The 25,389-nt window shown below is 54.0% G+C and overlaps 1 protein-coding gene across 1 annotated transcript in view; it reads left to right on the forward strand.

The window, feature by feature from the left end:
• Positions 1–25,389, forward strand: part of LOC114089975 (chemokine-like protein TAFA-1) — a 388,478-nt gene that overhangs the window by 282,710 nt on the left and 80,379 nt on the right. The window contains exon 2 of the mRNA XM_027931995.2: positions 22,729–22,869. Coding sequence (XP_027787796.1) covers positions 22,729–22,869 — 141 coding nt within the window. The remainder of the gene's footprint in view (positions 1–22,728; positions 22,870–25,389) is intronic.

Raw genomic sequence — 25,389 nt, forward strand, 5'->3', positions numbered from 1 at the left:
TACAGAGAGGAGACCGAGGCTCAGAGAGGGTGAGTGAGTCGAAGTCACACGACCCGTAAGGGGCAGGACAGGGGTTTCTTCTCTTCCTGTTCTGCTCAGCTTCATCCAGATGAGAAGGGCAGTGTGAGTCAAGCTGTTCACAGCCACCTGTGTCACCCCACTGCCCTTCGATGGCGCCCTCTGCCCACATTGGCCTCGCTTCCCCACCAGAGCCCTTGACAAACGAGGCCTTCGCGGACGCTTCCCTCCGGCTGGGTGACCAACGTTGATGTCGGAGCTGCCACAGGAGGCAGGAATCATTTCATTTTACCCCGAGACACGAGTCACCATCTGGGAGACGAGATCTGCCAATCTTCATTGGAGGCCAGATTTTTAAATCTAACTCGGAGGCGAGGGAAATGCCCATCAGCATTCAGACTGAAAACCTGGGTCACTCCACCAGCAAACATTCATTTTGTCAGGACCCTCGTCCGTGAGTAGAAGTGGATGGATTCTGCCAACAGCTAGGTTCCGATTCTGTGTTCGTCCAGGCTCTTGTCTGACAGGAATAGCAACCCACTTGGGCAAGAATGAAACTCGAGGAGGAAGCTTATTATAAGGAAATTCACTGTCGGCTAGACCCTGAGGGCAGAAATGCACCCGAGATTCTCAAGGAGCCCAAACCTGTTGTCACTCTCTCTGTGCCTCCCGACCCACATGGAGGAACACGCCGTCCCCCAAGCCTCTAAGTACACCGTGCTGTACCAGACGCCACCAAATGGATGTGGGAATCTCAGTCCCCCTGGGCCCAGGTTGGCTGGGCCACCCAGTCCTGGGCGAGCCACTGAGGCTGGGGAGTGGGAATCCCAACTTATGGACATGGTTCTTTGCCCAGTGACCATCGGGATGTCCAGTCTCTGCAAGGAAGAGGGGTGAGGACCAAGGTTTGAGAGCAAATCACCACCTGCATGCACAGAGGAAAAGAAACCATTCCCTGGTTGTGTGTGCTCCAATGCAGAGGTGGAATGTGAGGCGAGAGTTCACCCCTGAGCACGGCTTTCCCAGATCAGTATCTGTCACTGTGAATTGGCTCTCTGAGTGCCCTGGAGTTGCCTGTGTACTTGATCCTGTTTGATAAGTACAATGACTTTTCAAAATACCTGTGGGCACTCCACACCCTGGAGCCCAACCCCACGGGTCTCCACGCCACGTGGAGCACTCGTGTGTGACGGTGTGTTGACGAAGGGCACTCATGGCCACGTCTCCTGGTGGCTAAGTTTCTTCCTGTGCTGGCTTGTGAGGCGAATTCAGGTCCCTGCCAGGACCTCCAGCTCAGTGGGGGGCATATCACCCCAGGGCCTCGGCACTCTGTCTCCTCATGGGTCACACTACTGGTGGCACCTCTGATCTCCTGCCCGCAAGCCCGTGCTCCAGTGTAAAGGAAGAGCCTCATCTCCAGCCTCCTGGACCTCACCTCGTCACAGCTCAGCACGCTCTGGGACCGTGGCACTGGGGACAATCTACCTGGTGCTCATCTCATCACAGGAATCTTGGTGTAAGGCCCTGTTCTGACGTGATCCTACCAGGGTTCTGCATGTTCCCTCCTGACTCCAGTCCACCAAAACGTGAGTGGTCTTCTTGCCTCCTGGCTTCACTGTCTGGGGAACAGCCGCTGACCCTGAGGGCAAGAGTGGCTGCTGCTGGGAGAGGACCAGCGTCTCTGTGAGTCCCCCTCCAGAGGGGGTGCCCTGCTGTGACAGTGCCCATCAGGAATGTCCACTACCCTGCAACCAGTGCCGAGACCTCTTTGGTTGAACACAGTTGGTTGAATCGTAGGTCACGGCTCACCTGCATGAAGCACCCCTGAGTCAGTTCACAAGGTACAAGTGCAAATGGTAGTGACCTGAGAGCCACCAGGCAGCTTCCAAAAGCCACCGCAAGCCTCCATTCGTCCTGTGCGTGAGTACACCCGTCGACCCCCACGGCTGGGAAGTCAGTCCCAGGTTCAGTGACAGAGATCTCCAGGGACCTGTGAACCATCCCCCTTGTGCAAGCCAGTTCACTAAGAGAGTCAGGAAATCTGCTCATCATCCTTCACATTCTCAACTGGCAAGAACTAATTCTCATGCTCTGGGCCTTGGGCCCTGTGCTGAGCACTTCACGCCTGTGTGGTCCAGGTGTGCAGCCAGGCTGTCCATCATCACTCTGGCCCACGGTTCCTGTTTGCATCACATGTAAATATCCCTGGGGATTCTGATATGCAGTCCAGAGACCCCTGTGCTTGGGCTCCAGGCCATCCGAGGTGAAGGGCACCTCTAGAGAGGCAGCCCGGCCTGCGTGGCTTCAGACCTCCAAGATGGCCACTGCGGGCTGGAGAGGCACGATGCTGACCTTTCCCTGAGTTTCATCTTTTGTTGGCCTTGTGTCCTCGGCGCTAGGGTTTGTTGTATAAATCCCACTTCAGGGGTCTACAAAGCCTCACCCAACTAGGTGGCATTTCTGAGCCGAAAAGGTACATTTCAGGGCAGAGTTTAAAGACCTCGACACTTGGATCTTGGGACCAAATGTCTTTGTATTGTAACCTAGTTCTAGGATTGCTGCCCGACCTTGGGTGAGACTCTTAGTGTCTCTGAGCCTCAAGTTCCTGTCTGCTAAATGAGATAATGCTAGATCCTCCCCTGCAGGGCTTTCCCCCGGGGACTCAGGACTGAATGAGCAGACGCCAGCTTCCAGTCTGCCATGAGGAACAGGAAAGAACCGCTCTCCACACGGTTACCCACACGTGGAAAGATCTTTGCTTGTCGTTTCGAAAACTGTTCAAGGACTGTGTGAACAGCCACGAGTTTCCTTACATCAGTCCTGAAGGAAGAACACAGTCCTGGAGACCGAGTCACTAGTGGGCGATGGCCAGGGGCACAGTGGGGGGTAAAGAGGACAGACAGGCGTGGAAGCCAGAGACCAGGGCTCAGATCCCCCTTTCCAGCTTAGTGGCCGTGTAGCTTTGGGCAGCTGAAGTCCCTGGGCCTGTTTCGTCTTGTTAAAGTGGAGATGGCCTCCGTCTCCATCTTGAGAGCGGTCCTGCAGACTGAGTAAGTCCAGTCACGTGACATCCCGGGTGCAGTCTGCAGCACATTGTGAGCCATTCTAAGTGTTTGATCAGATTCACTCATAACCACGTTAGCAGGCATTAGGAGCTGCAGCCTGCGAGGTGCACGGAGCCTTTCTCCTGGCTGTGGCAAGTTCTGCTGCAAGTCTCCCCTTTATCTGCACGTCGTCTGTGGCTGCTGTTTTCACAGAGGGCAGGTTGCATTGGTGGTTCATGTGGCCCCCAGAGCCTGGGACGTTTGTCACGGGGCCCTTCATGGCACTGCCCCTCCCTGTAAGCACCCAGAGGGCCACACTGAGTCCTCACCACGTGCACCTGTTTCCACCAGCAGCACCGGGTGGGACTTGTTGTCCCTACAGTGCATACGAAGAGGCAGAGACTCAGAGGTACTCCATGAACCCCCTGCACCCGAGAACCAGGCTCTGGCACAGCTGGACTGGCGCCACCTTGGCATGAATCCCACAGCTACTGCCCTGATCACATTTCTGACATGGGTTAGGGGCTGCTTTATGGTGCGGTGACTTGAGGGGTCGTGAGTCACTGGTTTCCTTGGTCTCTCATGCGCTGGGTGGAGAGTACAAAGGCACGTCTTTGCAGAGTGCACCTTTAGGCCAGTCAGTTCTGCCCACCCAGGCTGAGAGCCCGTGTAGCTGCTCAGCTTTTTCCCCATTGTGACCAGAAGACCTGACAAGAACAGTTAGAGGGGGAAGTTCACTGGGTGCTTACGGTTTCAGAGGCCTCATGGAGAGCCGGCTCCATGGGTGTGTGCTGAAGGTGGGCAGACCATCCGGGTGGAAGGCGGGGAGGAGGAGAGCAGCTCAGGATAGAGCAACCAGGAAGCAGAAACGAGCTCTGCCCCCAGGGACCAAATACAGTCCCCCAAGGATGCCCCCAGTGACCTCCCTCCTCCAGCCACACCGTACCGCCCTGTGGTTCTGACCCAGCCAATCCATTTGAGTAGTTTAATTCACTGATGAAGTTTAGCTCTTCTCACCTGATTGTTTCACCTGTGAACACTCTTGTAGGTTGGCTTTCTGTTGTGTGTCTGCAGATAACAGGTGTAGAAATATGGGTATCCAGAGATTTGTCTCCCAAGAGCTTGCTTGTTTGAGATGGTGTCATTTCCCTTGGATTCAGTTTTGAAATATATGCGTAAGGATCAGGAAGAATTTCCATGAGGTCAATTTACAAGATTCCTTAGTTTAGAAAGGTCCATCTCTTGTGTGCATGTTGGTTGGATATTACCCTACGTCTAGATTGCTAGTATGCTCAGTTTTCTTCATAAAGTCAGAGATTAAATCCAAATACTGGGCCTTATCGTTCCATTTTTGGTATCTCTTTTCTTAAGGTAGGATCCTACAGTGGAAGAGGAGTGGGGTAATGAATCTCAGGTGTACACCTGCAAAAATCCTCCTTTAGTGTCAGCTGGAAGCAGGCCTGAAAATCCTGGTGACTGTAAACCCACACCCTGTACTTCCAGGGACAGTCTCCCACACACCTGGTATTCTCCACCTAGACTCAAAATGGCGGTTCGCTCGATTGGCCAAGGGGGACTGTTTGAAGATACTGGGTCGTTGGACTCTAGGCAGATATTTGGAGTTTTCCAGTTATGCAAAAGCATAGTATTAGGGTCACTGATTAAATGTAGTGCTTATACAGCCCAATTTATCTTTTTAAATGTTAAAAACTCCAAAATACATTTTTGAGTGCTGGCAGGGTGACGCTGGGAGGTCTTGGGCTGATCTGTCTTCCCAACTTCCTGTTTCCTTTAGCAAGTCCTCTGCTTCCACCCACTCAGGACGCCATTTGCAGGCCATTCCCTGTGGTACTCAAGGACTCCCGTGTGGGGTCAGCCATAGAACACAGTCTCTAATGACCAAAGGGAAGAGTTTTATTCTTAACCTAAGGAGCTCATGGTTGTTTTCTGAGAGTGCGGCCACTGAAGGCCATTCGTGGCCTGCTCTCCTTTCAGCTCTGTGTGTTCATTCAGAAGAGCTGGCCTGGTCATCGCTTGCCCACCTAAACTCCTCCTAACCAAGCCGGTCCCCAGGCCTCAGGGATGAATCCCCCAGAGGGACCACGTTGCCTTATGAGTGAATGCCAACCATTAATCCCCTCCCAAGCACTTTCTACCTAGCTGGAGAAACATACTCAGGATTTCGATATAATGTTATTTTTAGAAGAAAAGTAATATTCCTCTTGTCACCTCACATTAGTGTAGACATAGAGAAAAGTCTAGACATGGAGTTTGGGGGCACATGGCACTGAATGAAGGGACGTGAGAATCACTAGATTCAAACCTTATATTTATAAAGAAGTGGTGTGGGTTTACAGAACAAGACGGTTTGTTTGCTTGCTCTAGGTAGTAAACTGTTACTAATGGAACCCCAGAGCACATTAGCCATTTTAGCAACCACATCACGGAGAACGTTTTCTGAATTCCCTGTCAATGTAAGCCTCTCAGTTTTTGAAAATGATCATCTTAAGTGAAGTCTGCTTTCTGTCTATACTTGTGCACTTTTCTCTAACACGTCACATCCAACATTTATCACCACCACTTCCTGGTGGCTGCTGCTCACTTCCTGTTGTCCTACTCATTTTGCACCTATGAATCCCATTTTCCTGTTCATCTGCTGCCCCTAACAAATCCCCCCGTGCCTACACATTGAGGTAGTCTTCCACCTGGACTTGCTCTGTGTCGGGTGCCTTTGAACTCCTTGGGCCCTGTATTCCCAACTCTGCAACTGACCAACTCTCCTGGGTCAAGCCACTAGTAGTAACAATAGTCTTCTTTTCAAAGAGATTTTAAAGGTGGAAGAGGAGCCCAGGAACAAGACACAGTCCTAAAGAGCATCTCCCTGTGACCTCCTTCCTCACATGCCCTGCTTGCCTACACTCCACCACTTCCCAGTAGTCTGTTCAAATTATCAATCCACTAAGTGGATTAATCCACTGGTGAGGTCTGAGCCATCATGATCCAATCACTCCCCAAAGCCCCACCTCTGGCCACTGTTGCCCTGGGAACCAAAGCTTCAACTCATGAGCCTCTAGGGAGCATTGCAGATTCAATCCATGACGCTTCAGAGTGTGACCTTGGGAATGGTCTTTCTGACCTTGATGACTAGCGGCATTCTGTCACTAGGGTAGCGTGCTCTGTGTCACCAGGGAGCTTTCCTTCCCACACATGCCAGTCTTAACTCTGCTCTCGTGTGCCAGGGTGCTGTCTGGGAAACTGGCCCGGGAGGTCATGGCCCACGGGTGGTTTGGAAAGGGACTTTTTAATTTGAAAGTCAGTGGCCTAGGATCCAAGTCACTTTTCTTATACACTTTATGTAAACTGTTTGTGCAAATTAAGAAAACCACTTCTTACCGTGGCCTAAAGAGCGCAGTAGACTTTTCGTTAAGAACAACACTGTTGGCTTTGCCCATGAGCCCGAGGCCTGCGTTCATCAGGACGTTTCTGTATTTTCAAAGTCGTGCTTGCTGGTCGGTACCCAGGAGAACATGCCTGGACAGTCCACTCTCAGCAAGGAGAGCTCGTGTGTCGTCGAGAGGCTGTGACCTTCTTCACCTTGATCTGTAAATCGCCTCGTCCCCGGGAAAGTGTGGCAGGTACTTGACGGGACTCTAACTCAGGCGCCCACCAGAGGAAACACGGGCCACACGTGAGCACGTTCACCAGCCTGGGATCTCTGTGTCTGAAGACATTCTCTTCATTTTTATGTCCCTTGTGATGGCAGCCCGTTTTCCTGTTGGTTATGAATAAGGCGGCAGTGCCTGTCCTTGGACTTAGAGCTTTCTTTATCACAGAAGAGACATTAGTGTTGGCATCCAACCGATTTTGCTTCAGCTGAGCCCAAAACACACACACACTGTACAATGCTTAAATCACGTTAAAACATCTCCTCAAACGCTCCTCTTTTCTTAGGGGTGAAGGCCTTCAAAATCCCTTCTTCTACTCTTTGAGAGGTGCAGTGCGTTACACAGCCATCCTGCTGTGCAGTCTCACCCAGAACTTCCTGGTTCTGTCTATAACCTAGTGCCCCCTGAAGGACCCCTCCCTTCCCTCCCTGCCCAGCTCTGCTGACCACCTCTCCACTCTCTGCTTGTGTGAGTTCAGCTTTTTTAGATTCTACATGTGAGCAAGCCGGTGTGGTACATGGCTGGCTTGTTTCTCGCAGTGTGATGACCTCGGGTTCCATCCCTGTGGTCATGAAGGACAGGATTCCGTTCTGTGGCCTCGGGGCCTTCCACTGGGCCCCTGTGCCTCAGTCTTTCAATCCTCTGGCGGTTGAGGGGCACTTGAGTTGTGTAGTTGCCTGACTGTCCCGCGCAGTGCTGCCGCATCAACCCTTGTCCGATGTGTGACCCACAGACGTCCCCCACCCTGTGGGTTCCCTCTCGACTGTGTCGATGGCTCCCTTGGCTGTGGAGAAGCCCTTCAGTTCCACGTCATCCCATTTGTCTGTTTTTGCTTTTGTTCTCTGTGCTTCGGGGACTTTGTCCAAGAAGTCCTTGTGCACGCCAGTGTCCTGAAGTGTCCCCCCCCCGTGTTTTCTCCCATTAGTCTACTGTCCAGGCCTGGGCTAGGTCTTCAGCCATCCTGAGTTGTCTCCACTCTGGCGAGGGGGGTTTGGGTGCCATTCCTCTGCTGTGGACACCCATTTCCCAGCACCGTGCGTAGCTCTGAGCACCTTGGTCAAAACCCAGTGGCAGTGGACGGTGCTCCGTGCCGTCCTGTTTTCCCACGTGTCTGTGTTTGAGCCAGCGCCCGCCGCGCGGGCTCCTGCCGTGTTGGGGTCTACCTTAAGTCAGGCAGGGAGGCCTCGCACTCAAGTCAACTGGGACTCTCCAGAGACTTCTGGGGTGCCATGTGAGTTTAGGAGTCTCTCCCTAGTTCTGCGTAGGTGTCTTTGGTGTTGTGGTAGGGATTGTGTTGACTGTGCATTGCTTTGGGTAATATGGACATTGTAGTAGCATCAATTCTTCCAATTCGTGAGTGCATGATGCCTTTCCAATTTTGTTGTTGTTGTTGTTCTTTAGTCTCTTTTAACAATGTTTTATGATTCTCTCTCTCTCTCTCTCTCTCTCTCTCTGTCTTTTCTTGGGGTGTGTGTGTGTGTTGTGTGTGTGGTGCTGGGGATTGAACCCAGGACCTTGTGCATGCCAGGCAAGCACTCTACCAGTTGGGCTATGACCCCAGCCCTGTTTTATAATTTTCATTACAGAGGTGTTTTACTCCCTTGGCTAAATTCATTCCTAGATACGTAAAATTTTTGTAGCTGTTATAGGTAGGATTGCTCCCTTGATTTCTATTTCAGATAATTTAATCTTAGCATATAGGTATGCTACTTATCTTTGTAGTCAATTTTATTTCCTAAACTTTGCTGAACTTATTTATTAGTGCTTATACTTTTTTGGTGGAATTTTTTGGTTTTTCTAAACATAACATCATGCCACTTGCAAAGGGTGACAATTTGGCCTCCTCTTTTCTAATTCAGATGCCCTTTATTCTTTCTGTTGCATAATTGTTCTGCCAGGACTTTCCAGAACTGTGTTAATATTAATAAAAGGGGCATCCTTTCCACATCTGATGACCTAGCTGTCAGCTTACGGTAAATGACTCTCACGGGGTGTTCCTTCTACACTCAGTTCCGCCCATTGCTATCATGAGGGATGTTGAATTTCGTCGCGCGCCTCTTCTGCCCTGCTGAGAAGATCCCATGCTTCTCGTATCTCCTTCATTCTGATAATGCGCCTGTCACATTGCTGATGAGCAGATGTCGAACCTTCCTTGCGCCTCCGGGATGGATCCCACAATGATCTTGCTGAGTGATCTTAATGAAGTGCTGTCGGCTTTGATTCAAGGGTATCTAGTTGAGGGTTTTGGCATCTGTGCCTCCCCTGATACAGGCAGCAACATTACCAGCATCTGGGGGCATCCCTGGGGGCCCTCCCAGTCACCCCACGGCCTCCACGGAGACTCCGTCCTGCTGCCAGCCACTCACTATTAGGATGGACAGACGCACTGTTCTCCTTGGTGCATGGCTTCTTTCACTGCCCTTGCTGCAGGTAGCAGGAGAGCCTGATCGTCACTGCAGGGTGTCTTCTAATGTACAAACACACCACAAGTCAGCTCTGCCGTGGCAAGCATCTGAGCCACATGCAGCTTGGCACTGTCGTGGATAAGGCCTCTCTGGACGGGTGTGTGTGCTTCTTGGACAGAAGCCCCCATCATTCTTGGGTGTGGTCCTGGGAGAGGGGTGGCGGTTTTCCACAGAAGCTGAAGCATTTTTATTAAAGCAACCCCTTAACCGTGTCATCTCCCCTGTTACCATGCAGAGGATTGACCTAGGATAAACTGAGAACTCGACGTGGACTTGAGGTTCATGGTGGATGTGTCCACCTTATCTCCCGCCCCATCTCTGTTCTCCTCTCTGGCTGCAGCTTCCCCGGTTCTGACCCCAACACGCTAATCTCCAGCCATGCCAAATGGCCGGCCACTCTGTCTGGGCTTCTCTCCAGGGTGTGGAGAGGGAAGGCGAGAGGAGTTCTTGCTCCAGGACTCTGGGGAAGGCTGTCCTGTGTGCTGTCACCACTGCCTGGAACCTGCACCCTCCGCCCACCTTTCCTGCATCTAGACCTCTGTCAGCAGGGCCCCCTCAGTGGCTCCGATTCCCGCGTGGCCCCTCAGCCTGTACGCCACCTGCCGTGAAGGGGGAATGTCAGCTTACGTAGCAGTGCGCGTCTGTTGTCTGGCGTTTCTAGTTCATTTCACTGTGGCCATTGACGGGCCTGGATGTGTCTCCGGGGAGCTCCAAACTTCAGTGCTCACATTCTGCTACTGGACCATCCCTGGTCAGATGCTTCCACCACACTGACCTCCACCTAGGGAGAATGGACATTTTCTTACGGGCACCTCACTGCAGAGTAACTCCTTCTTTAATTGTGACTTAAGTATAGGAGCAGATTTAATATTTTAGACTTAACATGTTTTCGTTAACATGTAGGAAAATCTCTCTCATCCTGTCCAACCCACTTAACATCCGCCTTACTCCGTCTGTTTGCATCATCTCTGCATTGTTCCAATGACGGTCGATCAATATTTGTGGCAATAGAAATGTTAAGGTCTAATTTAGTGTCACTTCAGAGCTGATCTCGTTGATTCAGGACAGTCGGTGTCAGTGAGACATCGAACGCGATGACAACGGAGTTTCACCGTCTGCGCCAGCTCGTGGGGTGGTTCATGTGTATTACTCCTCTGACTCTTCAGGAGAGAATCTTCTGGAGAGGAGTCTTATAACCCCCTTTACAGAACAGGGACGTGGAGACTCCGTATCCATCTTGCACGACTTCAGGGCTGCAGAGCTGGGACTTGAACCCACGTGTGGCGGATTACAGAGCCCAGGAGACTTGGCTGTACATCTTGCCATCTCCAGCCTCTACCATCTGGGATTTCTTAGCATCCCATTGGCTGTCTGTTCAGCTCATGGTTTAACCATCAGTTGCTAACAATCAGTATGGCAGTTGCTAGGCCTTTGCCTGCAGCAGAGCCTGAGGAATTCAGCGTCCACTGGACTCTCGGTCCCAATTGCTCTCAGCAAATTCAAACATAGTCGACCACTTTTGCAGGTCCCTGGGCATATCAGTATGATAAGGTCCCACTCATCTGTAGCTATGGATAGCAAAAAATTAGTAGCAGCGTGGGAACAGAACTGAGGACCAGTCGTGGGCTTTGAGCTAAATGCTTCATGCATGCTCGAATTCAACCACCCCTGTCCCTTCCAGTAGTAAAACGCAGAGCTGAGGTTCCAGCCAGGAACCCACCAGATTACCCTAGGATCACAGAACCTCCCTAGAAACCGAGTCTGTGCCGTGAGACTCAGCAGAGCCACGTGGAGCACGTGAAACCCAGGGTCTCTTATAGTATGAAGATGTCAGACTTTGGGGACCATATTAGTTACATTATTGCTGCCTTGCAGATCACCAAGGCCCTAGCATCTTGAAATACCCTCATGCCCTGGCACGTGGAGGCTGGTCGTGGCTTAAGTGACCTCTGCCTGGAGTCCCTCAGGCATGCTTTTGGTTTTCCAGACACAGATCCCCTCATCAGCGACACCGAGAATCGTATTTCACCAAGAATAAACCTGCACTTGGATCTCACCACGGATCACTTGGGTTAGACGCTAGACCTTGTAACGACCACGTGCACTAGAGAAGGTGTGATGGACCTGGTCCAACCACAAGGTCACTGAAGATGGAGCAACGGGCATGGCCTGTCCACGTGGTCACAGAAGGGGGGCCATGGACAAGGCCAGGTCTCCGCATTGTGCCTACTCTTGGAACAGGCTTCAGATGGGTACCTCTCCAACCTCATGAACTGGAAAGGAGATGAAAGGCTACCGACTCCCCTAAGAAAGCAGAACCAGCCCTGGTACGAGCGGACCATCGGCAGGGTGGGCACACACACACACACGGTCCACGGGACGCAGAGGACGGAGGACGTCTGTGAGCGCTGAGGCACTGAGGACACACCTTGAAAGCCTGCTCACCACCCTTCCCGGGCACACTTGCCCCCCACGCCCCGCCAGCCTGCTTCACAGTGGCTGCCCCCAGAAGGCAAAGGGAGCGCTGGGTGTGCGTGAGGTTCCCAGAAGCAGGGCATCTCCCGTCATTCCCCTGTGCCCTCCAACCCGAGGTCCCCGTCGCCTGGTGCTCATGAGCTCCTGCGGACGTGCCTACTTCCCCAACCCGCTCAGGGAGCGTCCCGTGTGGGAAGCTCACTTTAAGCACAGATGGTCCTGGGCCACGTAGCATCTGCGTGGTCACTAGACTGAGAGCATTCTGGTGGCCCTAGACTTCAGATCACACCCATGCAGCTAGGAGGAATGTGCCTTGTTCATCATCTTGATAAACAGTCTCCTTCATTGCCTCCGGATGCTGCGTGCCGCTCGGCAGAGTCAAATACTATTAAATTGTCATCACTGTCAAAAAAGAGCAGTAATAAGTTTTCTACCTGAGTCACAGCTAATGACTTCTGTACCGTGTAACACAAATCAGGGTTTCTGTTTGCCTTCTTCCTCCTAAATGTGTGCTTTCTGATTTCTCTGGCTATGGGTGTGAAGCACAATCTCACCATATAAATAAATATAGACTTTTATTATTGCCTCTCAGCCAGGCCAATAAAATACGGAGATGGCAGGGCCAGGCTCTTGGCTTGGGCGGAGCGTGGGTGCGGAGGCAGCAGCTAAGCTGACCATCTCATGGAGAGCATCATGAGAGGCAGTGACTTGAGACTGTTTCACGGGGTGTGACCCCTGGACACGGCTCACCGGGGTCCTCGTTTCAGCTTAACTATTGGAGAAGTTGTAGAAGCATTCTTCAGGGCATCAGGCACCCCTTTCCTCTCATCACCATAAAACATAACGATAGATGGGTCAATCCGTCTGTTACTGCAAGAAGCACCCCACGTCTCCCTGGCTTACCAGCCAGCTTTCTTCCGTGGTCTGTGGTCCTGTGACATGCGCCTTGTGATTACACAGGGAGGCTGTGGGTTTAGGGTTCTCCAGGGCAAGAACTGCTGCTGCTGCCAGCCAAAGCAGAGATCGGGACACTGTCGCCTGCAGGAGAAATCTGGCTCACCACCACGTTCCTAGGTTCCAAAAGCTAAGAGTGGCCTTTACTTTCTTGAGACACTGGAGGAACTCTGAGCGGGGACTGCTTAGGACACGTCAAAGTTGCTTGAAATTCTAGTTTCATTTTCCACCGATGACACTCTACTGCCACACAGCCACGCCTACTTGTTGCCGCGTTGTTCTAATGGCCGAGTTTGGCGGTCACCCTGACCAGAGCCCCACAGACCTGAAAAGATTTAGAGCTGGACCTTTATAGAAAAGGCTCACTGACCTCCGATCGAAAGTACTGCTGGCAGCCGCAGCCGCAGGAAAAGATCCCCAGAGGTGTCACCCTGGCAACTGGATCACAGCACCGTGGTGACACGTCAATTCCATTAGCACCCAGTGGACCAGCGGCGTGGATCCGTGGTGCCCCTCCCACCTGGGCTAGAAGCCCCAGTAGGCCTGGACAAGGAGGGGCGTCCAGGGGCCTGGGAGGACAACACAGCTAACAGTAAGGGCAGCCACGGTACCGACAGCCGGCGTCTACACACACATCCTTCAGTCCGTCCCCTCACTAGGCCTCAAGAGGGTTGTCTACCACCACAGATGAGGAAACCAAGAGGAGAAAGTGAAAATGCTTCTCTAGAGACCAACAGCCAACAGAGGGAGGAGACAGCAATGACCCCTGGTCAGCTGGCTCCCAGGTCAGCCTCAAACACTATGCTCTTAGCTTCTACCCCACCAGACCTGGTGAGCCTGAAGAGCCCCGGCCATTGACCCCTTGGAGAGCACTTCCTCACCAAACCCTCGGAGGCAGACTTTGGTGGACATAAGTGAAACACTAGTCTCAGTGAAGCTCTGTAGAAAAATCAGTGACGCACTTGCAGGTGGCCAGCAAGTAGCCCACGGATGGGAGTCACACCAGTGCATGGGTTTGCGTGTAGTTTTCTCACGGATGCCCCAGGAAGGCCTTGTGGTCAGGGTCAGTTTGTGGCCGGCCGGAGGCCCCACAGATGGGCATCCCGCTGACCTGAGCAGGCTCCCGGGGAGCTGCCACACCTTGCAGCCCCCTGTCCCCAGTCTCCAGAGACGTGGTCTTCATCTCATCTTTGCAAGGCGGCTCGGGAGTGTGGTTCCCCGGCATGATTTTCATTTAGGTGGAGGAAAAAATGTCACCAAGTGGCATGGTTCCCAGGGGACGGACTCAGAGACATTGCGTCTTCTTCACGTTGCTGGCTGTACTCGTATATTTTCATAAGTGAGTTTGTGCACAATCACAGTGTCCCTCTAACATCCTCTGACTGACACCATGGATAGTAGGAGAACCTCTCGTAAAGATGATTTTTTAAAGTTCGTAATTATCATTGAGCTTCCTTCTTGGCAAGCATCTGTGCTTGTGGGCCACTCAGGCCAGGAGGAGACACAGAGCAAAACTAAGGGAAGGGTTACATAGAGGAAGGGGACCGTCCACATAGTGACAGCAGGGTCCCAGAGCTGAGCATGCCGGTGACCTGCCTCTCAGGATGCTGTCCGTCCACTCAACACTCACATCGGATGCACCTTCTCCACTGGAGTCTTTGAAATTGGCTTCATCTTCATGTTACAAGAATCGCGGCCCTCAGCGGCGGCACACCTGCGGCGCTCCGTGTGGTGGTCTTGCTGTCCACCCACACCCTCCAGTGCTCGGCACCTCTTGCACTTAGGCACTTCACTTACGAGGAGAAGGGCTTTGAGGTCCCAGCTGGCCCCAAGTCACACAGCTAATAGCCCAAGCGATGCTGATTATTTGAAATATCATTTCAACATTAATATATTCAACCTCTCCTGTCACTGCTTCTCATAAGTGTAAGAAAATTAACATAGCCAGAAGAGTTGTGCATACAAAGTAGGGCTGCCTGTCTCCTTTGTAGAGTGTGTTTCCATGCCGTTCCCAGCCTGGTGGAAGGCTGGTGGTGAAGGAGAGCCTGGTCCGCTGTGGGGAGCTGGACCGAGGAGCTTGATTTCTCTGGGGTGGAGGATCCCAGGGAGATTGGGGCTGAGAACATGGTGCCCCGGAGTGCAGTGGTAGACGTGCCTACTTTTCTGAGCCTGAGCTCATTTCGCCGTGTCTAAGACACAGCAGTAGAATGTGACGCGTTGATTTAGAACATGGCCCCTGGAAGCAGGGCTCGGGCATGGTCAGTCAGTTCCCTGGGACTAGCGTGGACATCGGGGCAAATGCTCCGTGAAGGCAGAAACTCCTCTCCAGTTGTTTCTGCAGCTGCCCGGCCTCTGGACGGCTCCCTCCTAGACAGCGAGGTGTTTCTAAGATTGCTTTAATTTTCAGTGACTTAAAGGCAAGAATAGATCAGACAAGTATATTTTGGAGCAAAGACCAGACGGGTGGCTGGGTGGTATTCACAGCCTGATTTCAGCAGACCTTGTCAGGCAGACCTGCAGAGAGCACAAAGGCCCTGAATTGCCACCGCATCACCGGGGTCCCATCCCGGGTGCTCTGAGGCCTTGCTGGAGAGGGGAACAGTTCTGTAGGGTTGAAGAGCGATGAAGTAACTGGTTGTTCTTCTTGTGAGCCTACTGGGCACCGTCGGGTCCCATTCCCCTCCACGTGGGTACGGCAGGTCCTGAAAATCATTCCTGCCGCAGTGTCAACAAATCCAACGAACAAACCCATTTTGTTCTTTAAAAACTGATGGAGCCATCAGTGAGAGCTGAGCCGACGTGGCATTGACTTACTTAGCACCTTGATGTCGGGGATTCGGAGGTCTGGGCGCGGTCACCCAACCGCTGGCCTGGGATGAGAGTAGGCATACAGGCGAGAGGAATGGTGTGTGTCGGTGAGGAGGGAATGCGGGCGTGGTCTCCCTCCAGTCGCTCAGGTGATCCCAGTGGCGTTGGTAACTGAGCGGTTTCCAGCGTGTCCTCTGGGCCCAGCGTTAGTAGGATCACGGTGCGTGGACTTGCTGAACTCGCATACCCAGAGCTTCAGAATGACCCCCGTGAAGGCGAGGCCATCGTCCACATCCCGCAGAAGAGAAACCTGAAGTGCGGGATTAAGAGGTAACACAGGCCCCGCACTCGGGTCCTGGCCCAGCTCCGGAACCTGTGCTCTCGGCCAGTGGTCTCCTCCTCCGACACGGCCGTCCAGGGGATGACTTCCCCTTTCCCGTGGGTGCTGCCTCCTGCACACCTGGAGCTTGGGGAGAGGGTGGGTGTGTGTTTAATCCTGAGCATGAACACATCAAGCAGCCATTCTGCCCTCCTCCTCCGGAGCTTGCTTAGAGGTCCATTAGTGTCTCTCTTGTCAGTCATTCACTAGGAGCGTCCTTCCAGTCCACTGGGTCAACGGAGCGCCCTTAATACAGTCCTAACTGTGCATTTCTGACGTCCGCCACAGTGGGTTCCAAGAGAGCTATTTTTATGGACTCCATCAAGAAGTCCTGCCAGAGAGCCTCCAAAACCTGCGCTTTCTCCTTACGAGTTCAGCTTGTAAGGAAAGGGGCCGTTGGCCGCAAATGCAAATGCAAATGCAAGAATGGGAACAGACAGTCTTGATGCTCCTTAATCTATGTTTTATTCATTCCTTCCAGAAGCGCCTTTCACTGTAAACATTGTCCTTGACTCGACTACTAATGAGGACCCAAGTTTCCCTAGACTTGCCTTAATTGCTATTCCACTTCTAAGTCATTTCACTTAGGATGAAATGCTTTCTTTTGTGCATTTTGACCAGCCCTAAACGAAGTTCCAAGTTGGTTTTTCCAGGGGTATTGGAAGGTCAGTTTGCACAAGCCGCAATGATCTTTTGAGTCCACCCTGGAAAAGGACCACATGAGGGATGTTCAGTGAAAGTCCCCCAAACAGGGTTGGTGCATGCTCTTCTGTCTTCCTTCTCTGTCTCCTCCACACTCCGTCCCTTCCTTCCACCCCAGACTCTCTCCATCTCATTCGGTCACTCAGCACAGGCCTCGGTACCTGTGTTAGGCCAGGCCCCAGGTGGAGCCGAATGGAGGACGTGGTCCCTGCCTTCATGGAGCAGCCAGACAACCCGGAGGACAGGAGAAGAGCCAGCGGTTCCAGTTAGGGGTCATGCTGCAAGAGAGAAGTCAGGCTCCCTAAGACAACAGGAATCGGGGTTGAAAGATACTCTGTGAGGAAGAAGCTGGTCCAGCAAGCATGTGTGGACAAGATCAGTGCTGGGGACAGGCTGGCGGAACCAAGAGCCCGCTCCCCTGGTCCTCGGGGGCACATCCAAACCGTGCAGGATGCACGTCCTCATGGGAGAACTGTGAGGACTGGGGTCCTACGACAGGGAGGAGACCCCCGGAGGAGACGCGAAGGAGGCGCACAGCCCTCTCACCATTCAGGCTGACAGAGCCCCCTCCACACAGCGACTTCTGTCCCCCTCCGTCTCCTTCTTCTCCAGGAAACCAGCGGTTGGGACCATTTCTAATTGTTGGCTGTGCCTGGACAGGAACCCATCAGCACTAAAGAGGACTGAAGGCAGACTTCCTGCAGATGAAGAGGAGCAGACATTAGTGACTTCCCACGGGGCCGTTCTCAACAACAGTTGACCCTGTTTGCAGCCCGGAAGGATCCCGTTGGTGGGTGTCTGCTGTTCCTCCTCGTCTGGGGCAGACTCTGGCCGTGCACCAGCCTTCAGCTTTTGTCCACCCACCTGCTGGCCACCCCAGCCACGTCCTTCCCTTCCCGTCAACACTCATCATCCGAGTCTGTCCCATTGAAGGAACAGTGCCCTTGGGACTCATCTTCCCTGCGTTGGCTCGCTTGGGCAGGGCGGGACAGTGAGGCATGAGCCGGGAAAGCGGGATCATCACCGGGAGCTATGGTGGGTGCTTCTCCCCCTCCGAGAGAGTCGCTGCTGTGGGGCAGTCTTGGAATCCTGCCCCACCCTTTGGGAATTCCTGACGGTGTCCGCAGAGCTCTCACAGGCTGGAAGAAGACAGTAGGGGAACTGGAGAGTGTCACAGAGCTCTCACAGGCTGGAAGAAGACAGTAGGGGAACTGGAGAGTGTCGAGGACGTCCTCACAGGGCATTCCCTCTCCCTGGTGCATGTAGGAGACGGTGGTGAGAAACCAGGTGTCCCTGGAGACTGCAGGGCGTGTTCTAAGGGAAGGAGAACAAGGGGCACGTTATGGAGCTGGGTTTCCCACCGGAGGCTAATTTCTCACCCATACTTTACCCACTTGCATGGGTAGCATGGACAGAGTTCAGGCCGAGTGCTCTTTGCACCCATCCCCTGGCACTGCTTAATAGGCCACCTCCCCTGTCTTCTTTTCTGGATGTACGGGTGCTGGGCGGAATCCAGAAGAGGGCATTTTTCCAGATAATCCATAAGCAAAAAAGCGAAGCTCAATTTCCCGAGTGCTTAAATGACTCTGCTCGGAGCAGCCGTAGATCACCTTGAAGTCATTTCAACCTGGATGGAGATGGAATTTAGAAACGGATTGGTGTTGGCACTGAGGAGAAGTCCAAAAGGCATTTACATGACAAATATCATTGTTATGATTTTGAAATAACCTTGGCATTTAGGCTTGAAAGTTCAGTTGACTGGGTAAGCCTTAAAAATGCAAATAAAAGATTAAAAGGGACAGATTCTGGTTTCCATTAAGACTGGTGGCCATCCTCACTTCTCCCTGGTATTGGGGCGTGTCTGGGAGCATTTCCCTTCCCAGCCCCCTGTCTGGTGGCTGGGGACACTGGCTAAGGTTTGACGGTCACATCTGTGGCGTTGAGGGATTCTTTCTCTGTGGTGGAAATAGAAACTCAGGATCTTATTTCCATAGAATTTGATCTACTTCTCACTGAGTCTTCTGTGGGCCAAAGTAAACATGGACTCTTGACAGAATTTTTTTTTAAAAAGCCACCAAGAAATGTTTGGGGACCGCATTTTACAAGCTTGTTTTACTCTTCTCCACCCAAAACACCCTCCCTTCTCTGTTACGCTCCTATCGTTTGATTACACAAAAACCCGTGGCAGGTTTCCTGTTAATTTTTCATTCTGCCCAATGGGCCATCCATCCATCACACACCTGTCACTTACTGTGAGCTTTTGGGAGGCGATAATCAGGTAAGTACAGTGGTTTTCACTTCCCTCATCAGAGGAATACCTTGAAGAGGAGATTACTACCCCGAATGTTGAAACTAAAGTGGTCAGAGGAGCCATCTCCTTCCTGCAGTGACGGCAGCTGAGCCCCCAGATGGCCCTCAGACCCCGCAGTCCAGAACCTGAGAGCCAGGCTGGGAGAGCCAGTGAGCTTCCCACCGTCAAGGTCTCAGACGCTCCCCGCGTCCCCTCAAGACAAGTGGCCATGGCCGGTGGATTGAAAGACCCAATGGCTGCAGTCGCTGGCAGCTGGTCACTCGGAGAAGCAAACCTTTATGAGAAGTGGGCAGGAGGGGCCAATCAGTACTCGCAAATGGAGCACCTGGGTCCCCCGAGACCAGCCCAGACTCGGACTCCATGTTCCCAGGCAGCGGGTGTAACTGAAGCCACAGTCCACTTGCGGAGGCCACAGGAGCCTGCTACTCAGCACAGCGTCCCCCAGCTTCCTGTGCAACTGCACCATCCCTGAACCCGAGGAAGAGGAGGCTGGGTCTTGGGCTGGATGCACAGGCTCCAAGAAGGTGCACCACTCGTGGATTTGCAGTCATTGAGCCCCCTGCCCTCTTTGGAGAAATGGTGGCCTGTTTGTCAGGATGGTGTGAGGGAAGACTGTCCATGGGGTCGCTGCCCTGGGGTCTCTTCAGACACTGTGGGTGCTTCCTACATTAAAAAGTTACTCTCCATCTCAGTAGCCCTTCTGAGAAACGGAGCGCTCCGACTCTCATGGGCTCTCGCGAGCACAGACTAAGTGGAAGGGTAGGGTGCGCCTTCTGTGCTGTAGGCCCACGGGCACAGGTGAATGGGTCCTGAATGCCGTCATTGTCACCCTTGGTGTATGGCTGTGTCGTGGCCCCAGTCAGCACCTTGGCAGGAAGCGTGGACAGCGTCTGGAAGATCAAGTGAATGTGGGTGAGCAGTTCTTCTAAGCCTGGTGACATATATGCCAGACATAAAATGACGGGAGCCCCGTCCTTGGGGACTTTGCGTTCCAGTGGGGACCACAGATACGTCACATACTGTACTTCAAAGCCACAGGTGCTCTGGAAGGGGCGGGGGAGGGGACGGAGGTCACGCGTGGCAGCCAAGGCAGTGACTTATTTTAAGCAGAGCCATCAAGTGAGCCTCTGACAAAGTTTGAGCAAAGACGAGGACACAGAGTGAGCCGGAGATCTGCCGGGGTGCTCTCCCAGGGACTGGGCCTGGTGCATCATAAAGGCCGGCAAGGTGGCCAGGTCCTAGGGGGGGGACAGGAAAGCAGTAGCAGTGGGGCCAGGCCCAGGGGGACGAGGGGCAGGGGGACACCAGGTTGGGTGACCACGCTAAGCAGCAGTCAGACCCCCCGGAAGGGCTCCGTCCACCAGCAATGGCTCCTCTGGCAAGACGCAGAGCCCTGAGCTGTGGATTCGGAGACTGGAGTCACAGTGTGTGACACTGGGCAGGTCCTCCTACTTCTCATGACAGCAGGGCCATGCCCTGGGAGTTGCTGGGTCGTTTGTAACTAACTCAGGCAAAGGGCCCGGTGCGCTGCGCAGCACCAGTGAGCACTTCATCCCCCGTGGACGGGGCATCCACAGAGTTTCACCAGCAGCTCGTCCACAGCAGCGCTATGAGGGACCAGCGGGTCTCCAGGGGCCGTCGGGTTATCCACAGGATGTATCTCCAGGTAGCCACTCAGGTGAGGGAGTGGCTGTGGCACTGTGACTGCTCACTTGAGTGTGAGTCAAATAAGACACAAGAGACATCCTGGGGTGGTCACCTGCCTGGAGCTGACTTCAGCCACGAATGTGCCATGGTCTTACACTAGCCGAGCGGTGGCTTTACGATTAGTGGCATTTCGTGGCCTGTAGAACTAGCTGGAGGTGGCTCTGGACGGGAGAGTAGGTAGCGTGGCCGTGGCATCTGGGTTGGGTGTAGTCTGTGGCTGGCCTCGTTGCCTTCACCCCAAGCCCGTGCTGTCCTGGAGAAGGGAGGCACTGCCCGTGGTCCAGTTCCGGGCCTGCTTCCCTCCTGCTCAGCATCTTGCAACGGCCACCGTTTCTTCCCGCCGGCCACCTTGCTCTTCTCCAGGCCTCCTGCACACGGCCTCGGGCGGTGGCCCTGGGGGTAGGAGACCCGGGGAAACCTGGGCCACGCCTGGGCTCTAGTTAACTGTCGTTCCTGAACGCCACTCCCCTGCAGCAGATGCAGCTCCCGAAGCTGCTGGTGCCAGCGTCGTAACAGGACACGGCTGGAGCCTGATGTGTGACAAGTCTAAAACCTCTAAAATGGGAAGTGACTTAGTACCTAGGACAGGCGGTAGCTAAATGCTCCCCGCCAGCACCTGGCCAGGCCCTTTCAACCTGGAACTCAGGAGACCCCCGATTCCTGGGCAAGCAGAGGGTCTGTGTCCCGCCGTCTGCAGAGCCACTACTGGCCTCCTGGTGTTAACTCAGTGGATCCTCCTGTTCCTTCACTCATCCCAGCAGAGCCACGGAGCTCCTGCCCCAGCTGGGCTGTCCGCAGCCCTGTGCAGAGGTGGTCACCGGCTGGCCAGGCTGGCAGGCTGGCTGGGCACCCTGACCCTGTGCCAGCAGAGGCTAGCCTCTGGATTTCCCGTGCCCTTGGTGCCCACACCCACAGCCGTGTGCTGCAGGCTTTATTGTCATTCCTACTTTACAGACGAGGACAAGCAGGAGACGCTGAAACGCAGACCCAAGCAGGCTGCTCTGAAAGCTGCATCTTCCCTCCATGGCGTGGGGCGGGGGGCAGGGGTCTAGTACTCCCAAAGCCGGAGACGGCATGGTCTGCCCGCTAGGCTGGAGTTTCCGTGTGGACACAACTGATATTCACTTTCTTGTGGGGACTGTCCTGGGCACTGTGCCCTCTGCTCTTCACCTACGTAGGCAGCCGCACCCCACCGTGAAGACCATCCGAACAGTCTCCCAGGGTGACTGGGGGCACGTGGAGAAGCACAGCGGCAGCATGAGCTCTGCAGGGCAGGAGGGGGCTGTGTCCTAGTCTTCTCCACCCTCCTCCCCTTCCTAAGTGTGCATGTGCTCACGTCCCTATGAATGCCGATTGTGCACACGTCCCTATGAATGTGGATTGTGCACACGTCCCTTGCGGTTTACAACAGTCATTTGTATGTAGTGGTTATTTAACAAATTGTTGCTGAGCTTCTGCCAACTGGATCCCAAAAGCTTAGGGTCCTAAGGGTTATGAACTCAGGACTCGATGTGCGAGGGTGGACTCCTGGTCTCTGGTCACCTGGTAACTCCTGAGATCTGGCTTAGCTGATCTCCTGCAGGTCACAAGACCAGCCTGGGTGCCCTCCACCGAGGCCCAGTGGCACGGGTCAGGACCTTGCAGAGGGCCACGTGCAGGTGGCCTGTGCTGGACGAGGGTTGCCTGGCAGGGCTGTGGGGGTTGAGGGAAGTCGTGGCCTGGGGCAGCGTGCTGGAGGCCCCATAAGGCACATTCCCGTTTCTCCCGCATGCCTTCCTCCAGTCGAGGTGAGGTCTGGGTTTGGAAAAGGACTCCTGGTCAGAGGCTGCTGTCAGTCCCTTGAGAGTGGGCAGGTCGCAGGAGGGAGCTGATTCTGAGCCGTTCCCAGTGCTGTATCTCTGAAATGACAGTGGCTTGTCACTCGCAGGAGCCCAGAGAATCCTAAATGCAAGGATAGCACAGGCCCAAGGTCCCAAAATGAAACGCGCTCAGGTCGGGCAGCTCCACGGGGTTTTAGCGGCTGCTCAGCACACACCACCCGGGACTGCGGCTCCTCCAGGGCTGTTCACTGCACCCCGAACCCGTCTTCTCCGACACAGGCTGTCGGTGGAGAGGGAGCTCTCCTGGGATTTCCCCCGTCCCTGCTGCCACACAAGCCACAGCCTGCTCTAACCAGTGTCCCTGCTTCCTCTCTTGCCAGAAGGAGGCACCTGTGAAGTGATCGCCGCGCACAGGTGCTGCAACAAGAACCGCATCGAGGAGCGGTCGCAGACCGTCAAGTGCTCCTGCCTGCCCGGGAAGGTGGCGGGGACCACGAGGAACCGGCCCTCCTGCGTGGACGGTGAGTCCTTGGCTTGCCGCTCTCTCTGCGTGTCCCTCCAGGTGCTGGGGACACAGTAGATTTCCTGGTTGAACCAAGTGTGGGTCAGGATGATGAATCCAGGTGCCGAGTGCCAGAGTGGTGTCAGGATGCGGCCCTCAGGGGGACTTCCAGTCTCCTGATAGGACCCAACGTTGTCCCCACCAATACTCGTTACAGATGGGTTGGCTCTGCGATGGTGTTGGGAGGGGACCTCCCGGAGGTGACTGAGCCACGGAGCCTTCACCCCCAGGAGTACAGGTGGTTATAAGAGGGCGACCCCACCCCTGGTGCCCTCCTGTCTGGTCTCCACCACGTGAGGAAGCCGCGAGAAGGGCCTCTGCAGCTGCTAATGGCCCCGTCTTGGACTTCCCAGTCCAGAACTGTGAGCCACTACATCTCTGTTCATTATAAATTACCAGCCACAGGTACCCTGTCATAGCAGGACAAAAATGAACTATATGGCTTTGGGTTTTCAAATATCTCTATTTTGGCTTTTTTTTTAAGGAAGAACTAAAGGAATATTTTGGGGGATCTGAAATTTGAGGGTCTGGCTCATTAGGGAAATAACTTTAGATTGGGGCTACATAGAATGACCATGTGGAGCAGGTCAGACAGCAGGCCTAACGTTCTTTCACGTGCGTTTAATGAGCAGGTGAGGTACTTTGGGTACTTCCACGCAGAGTTCCCTAAGTGCTCAGTGCATATCTAGCTCCCTGATAAACACTTCTCCCACCCTATGTTCTGTTATTTAATCCCCCCAGAATCCTACAAAGCAGGGTATTCGTCATCTGTCTCTGTGTAACAAACTTCCCCAAATCTAGCGGCTTAAACCAGCAAACACAATCCCGGCGATTTGGCAGATGAAGATCCGCTTCACTGGGAGGTTCTGGCCGGGGTCCGCCGTGTGGTTGCTGCCCAGATCCAAGGATTGGGCTGGTGCTGAGAGGTGTTAGGAAGGCTTTCCGACATGGCCACTGGCACGGCGGCCTTCCCACTGGAGCATGGTGTCCTTACAATGCAGCAGCTCGTTCCCTGGGAGCGAGGACAAGGACTGTAGCACAGAAGCACAGCGTCCCTCGGCAGCCTCACAAGCACCACCTCTTTCTTTCCGCACCTCCTCTGGCTGTGCCGGTCAGCCCTGTTCAGTGTGGGCACGGGCTGCCAGGGCCTGGGGACAGCAGGCAGGATCACTGGGTCACCTTGGAGGCTGGCTGCCATGGGGAGATACACCTTCCCTCTGGTTTTGAACATAAAGAACTGAGGCTTGCAGGGTTCAACAGCGTGGCACTGGCCTCTGGTTGGTCATAGCTCGCCTGACTCGAGCCCAGTTTAAGGGACTCTAGTACCAGCCTTGACCACCACCCTTAAGGCAATTGAATGTGCTGCAGTTGACCAGGGAGCCCGTGGCTCCAGGGAACCTCAGGTCTCTCTCCATCGTTACCTAGCATGATTCAGAGGAGGGTCGGGACTCAGAGGAGCCTGTGCACGGGTCACGGAGCAGGACTTAGAACCTGCATCTCTTGGCCCAGGACCCCATCCTCCTTGCTCGTCAGAGGTGGGGAGGGCCACCTGTTGATTGGCAGGTGTTACACACCCTCCTCGTGAATCAGGAGAGGGTCGGACACAGATGCACACCGAAGCTGGGCCACGTGGTGCACGTATGAAGGGGACAGAGGAACCCCGGGGAACCAGTCAGGGAAATCCCCCCGACTTGACGGCACCGAGCGTCGGCAGGCAGCTGCCCTTGCTTTGCTCTGGGATGTGCTGTTTTGACCGGCTTGCCTCGTTCTTCGCGTGCCCGGATTCCCTTCCAGGATCTGTGTTTCTGCTGTCTTTAGAAGTAGAGGAAGGACCCGGCTTTCACTCCCTGGAACCACTCTCATCTTGCTCCAGGGCCCAAGTACATGTGACTTGGTTCCTGGGTCATAAATGCATTTTCTGAGAAGACAGAATACCACTGGGCCAACGTGGTCAGTGTGTCCTCCTGGCCCAGTCCACCACGGCCAGAAGGGTAAGCTCCAGAGGTAGGCGCAGCTGCCCATTCTGACCGTGGACTGTCGAGCCCTTTCCAAAAGGACATGGTATCCCAGGTTTGGGAATGAGCCGTGATCCGTGCCTCTCGGTGGGGGCAGTTTCTCCCAGAAGTCCTCTGGAAACCCTTGGAGACATTTGGGGTCTAGACCTTTGCCAACTCAGGGCAGTGCTGCTAGTGTTAGTGGGTAGAGGCCAGCAATGCTCCTGAGTGTCCCACAGTGCAGGGCATCCCTCCCACACCTCCACAGAGCTGCCCAGCCACTGTCCCTGGTGCTGAGGTGGAGAGGCATGTGCTGTGACTTGGAGCTCCTTCCATGTGGCACCCTGAGGCCTGCAAAGGCAGGAGGGTGACTGTGCCACCGTCCTGCAGGAGGAGGCTCTTGGCCCGGAAGCCAGCGAACACCGCAGAGCAACCCTGATTCCCCGAGTTCTTTGCCAAGGGAAGCTCTGGGGCTGTTAGCTGAG

Source organism: Marmota flaviventris, chromosome 20, assembly GCF_047511675.1.
Source record: "Marmota flaviventris isolate mMarFla1 chromosome 20, mMarFla1.hap1, whole genome shotgun sequence".
Classification (NCBI taxonomy): Eukaryota; Metazoa; Chordata; class Mammalia; order Rodentia; family Sciuridae; genus Marmota; species Marmota flaviventris.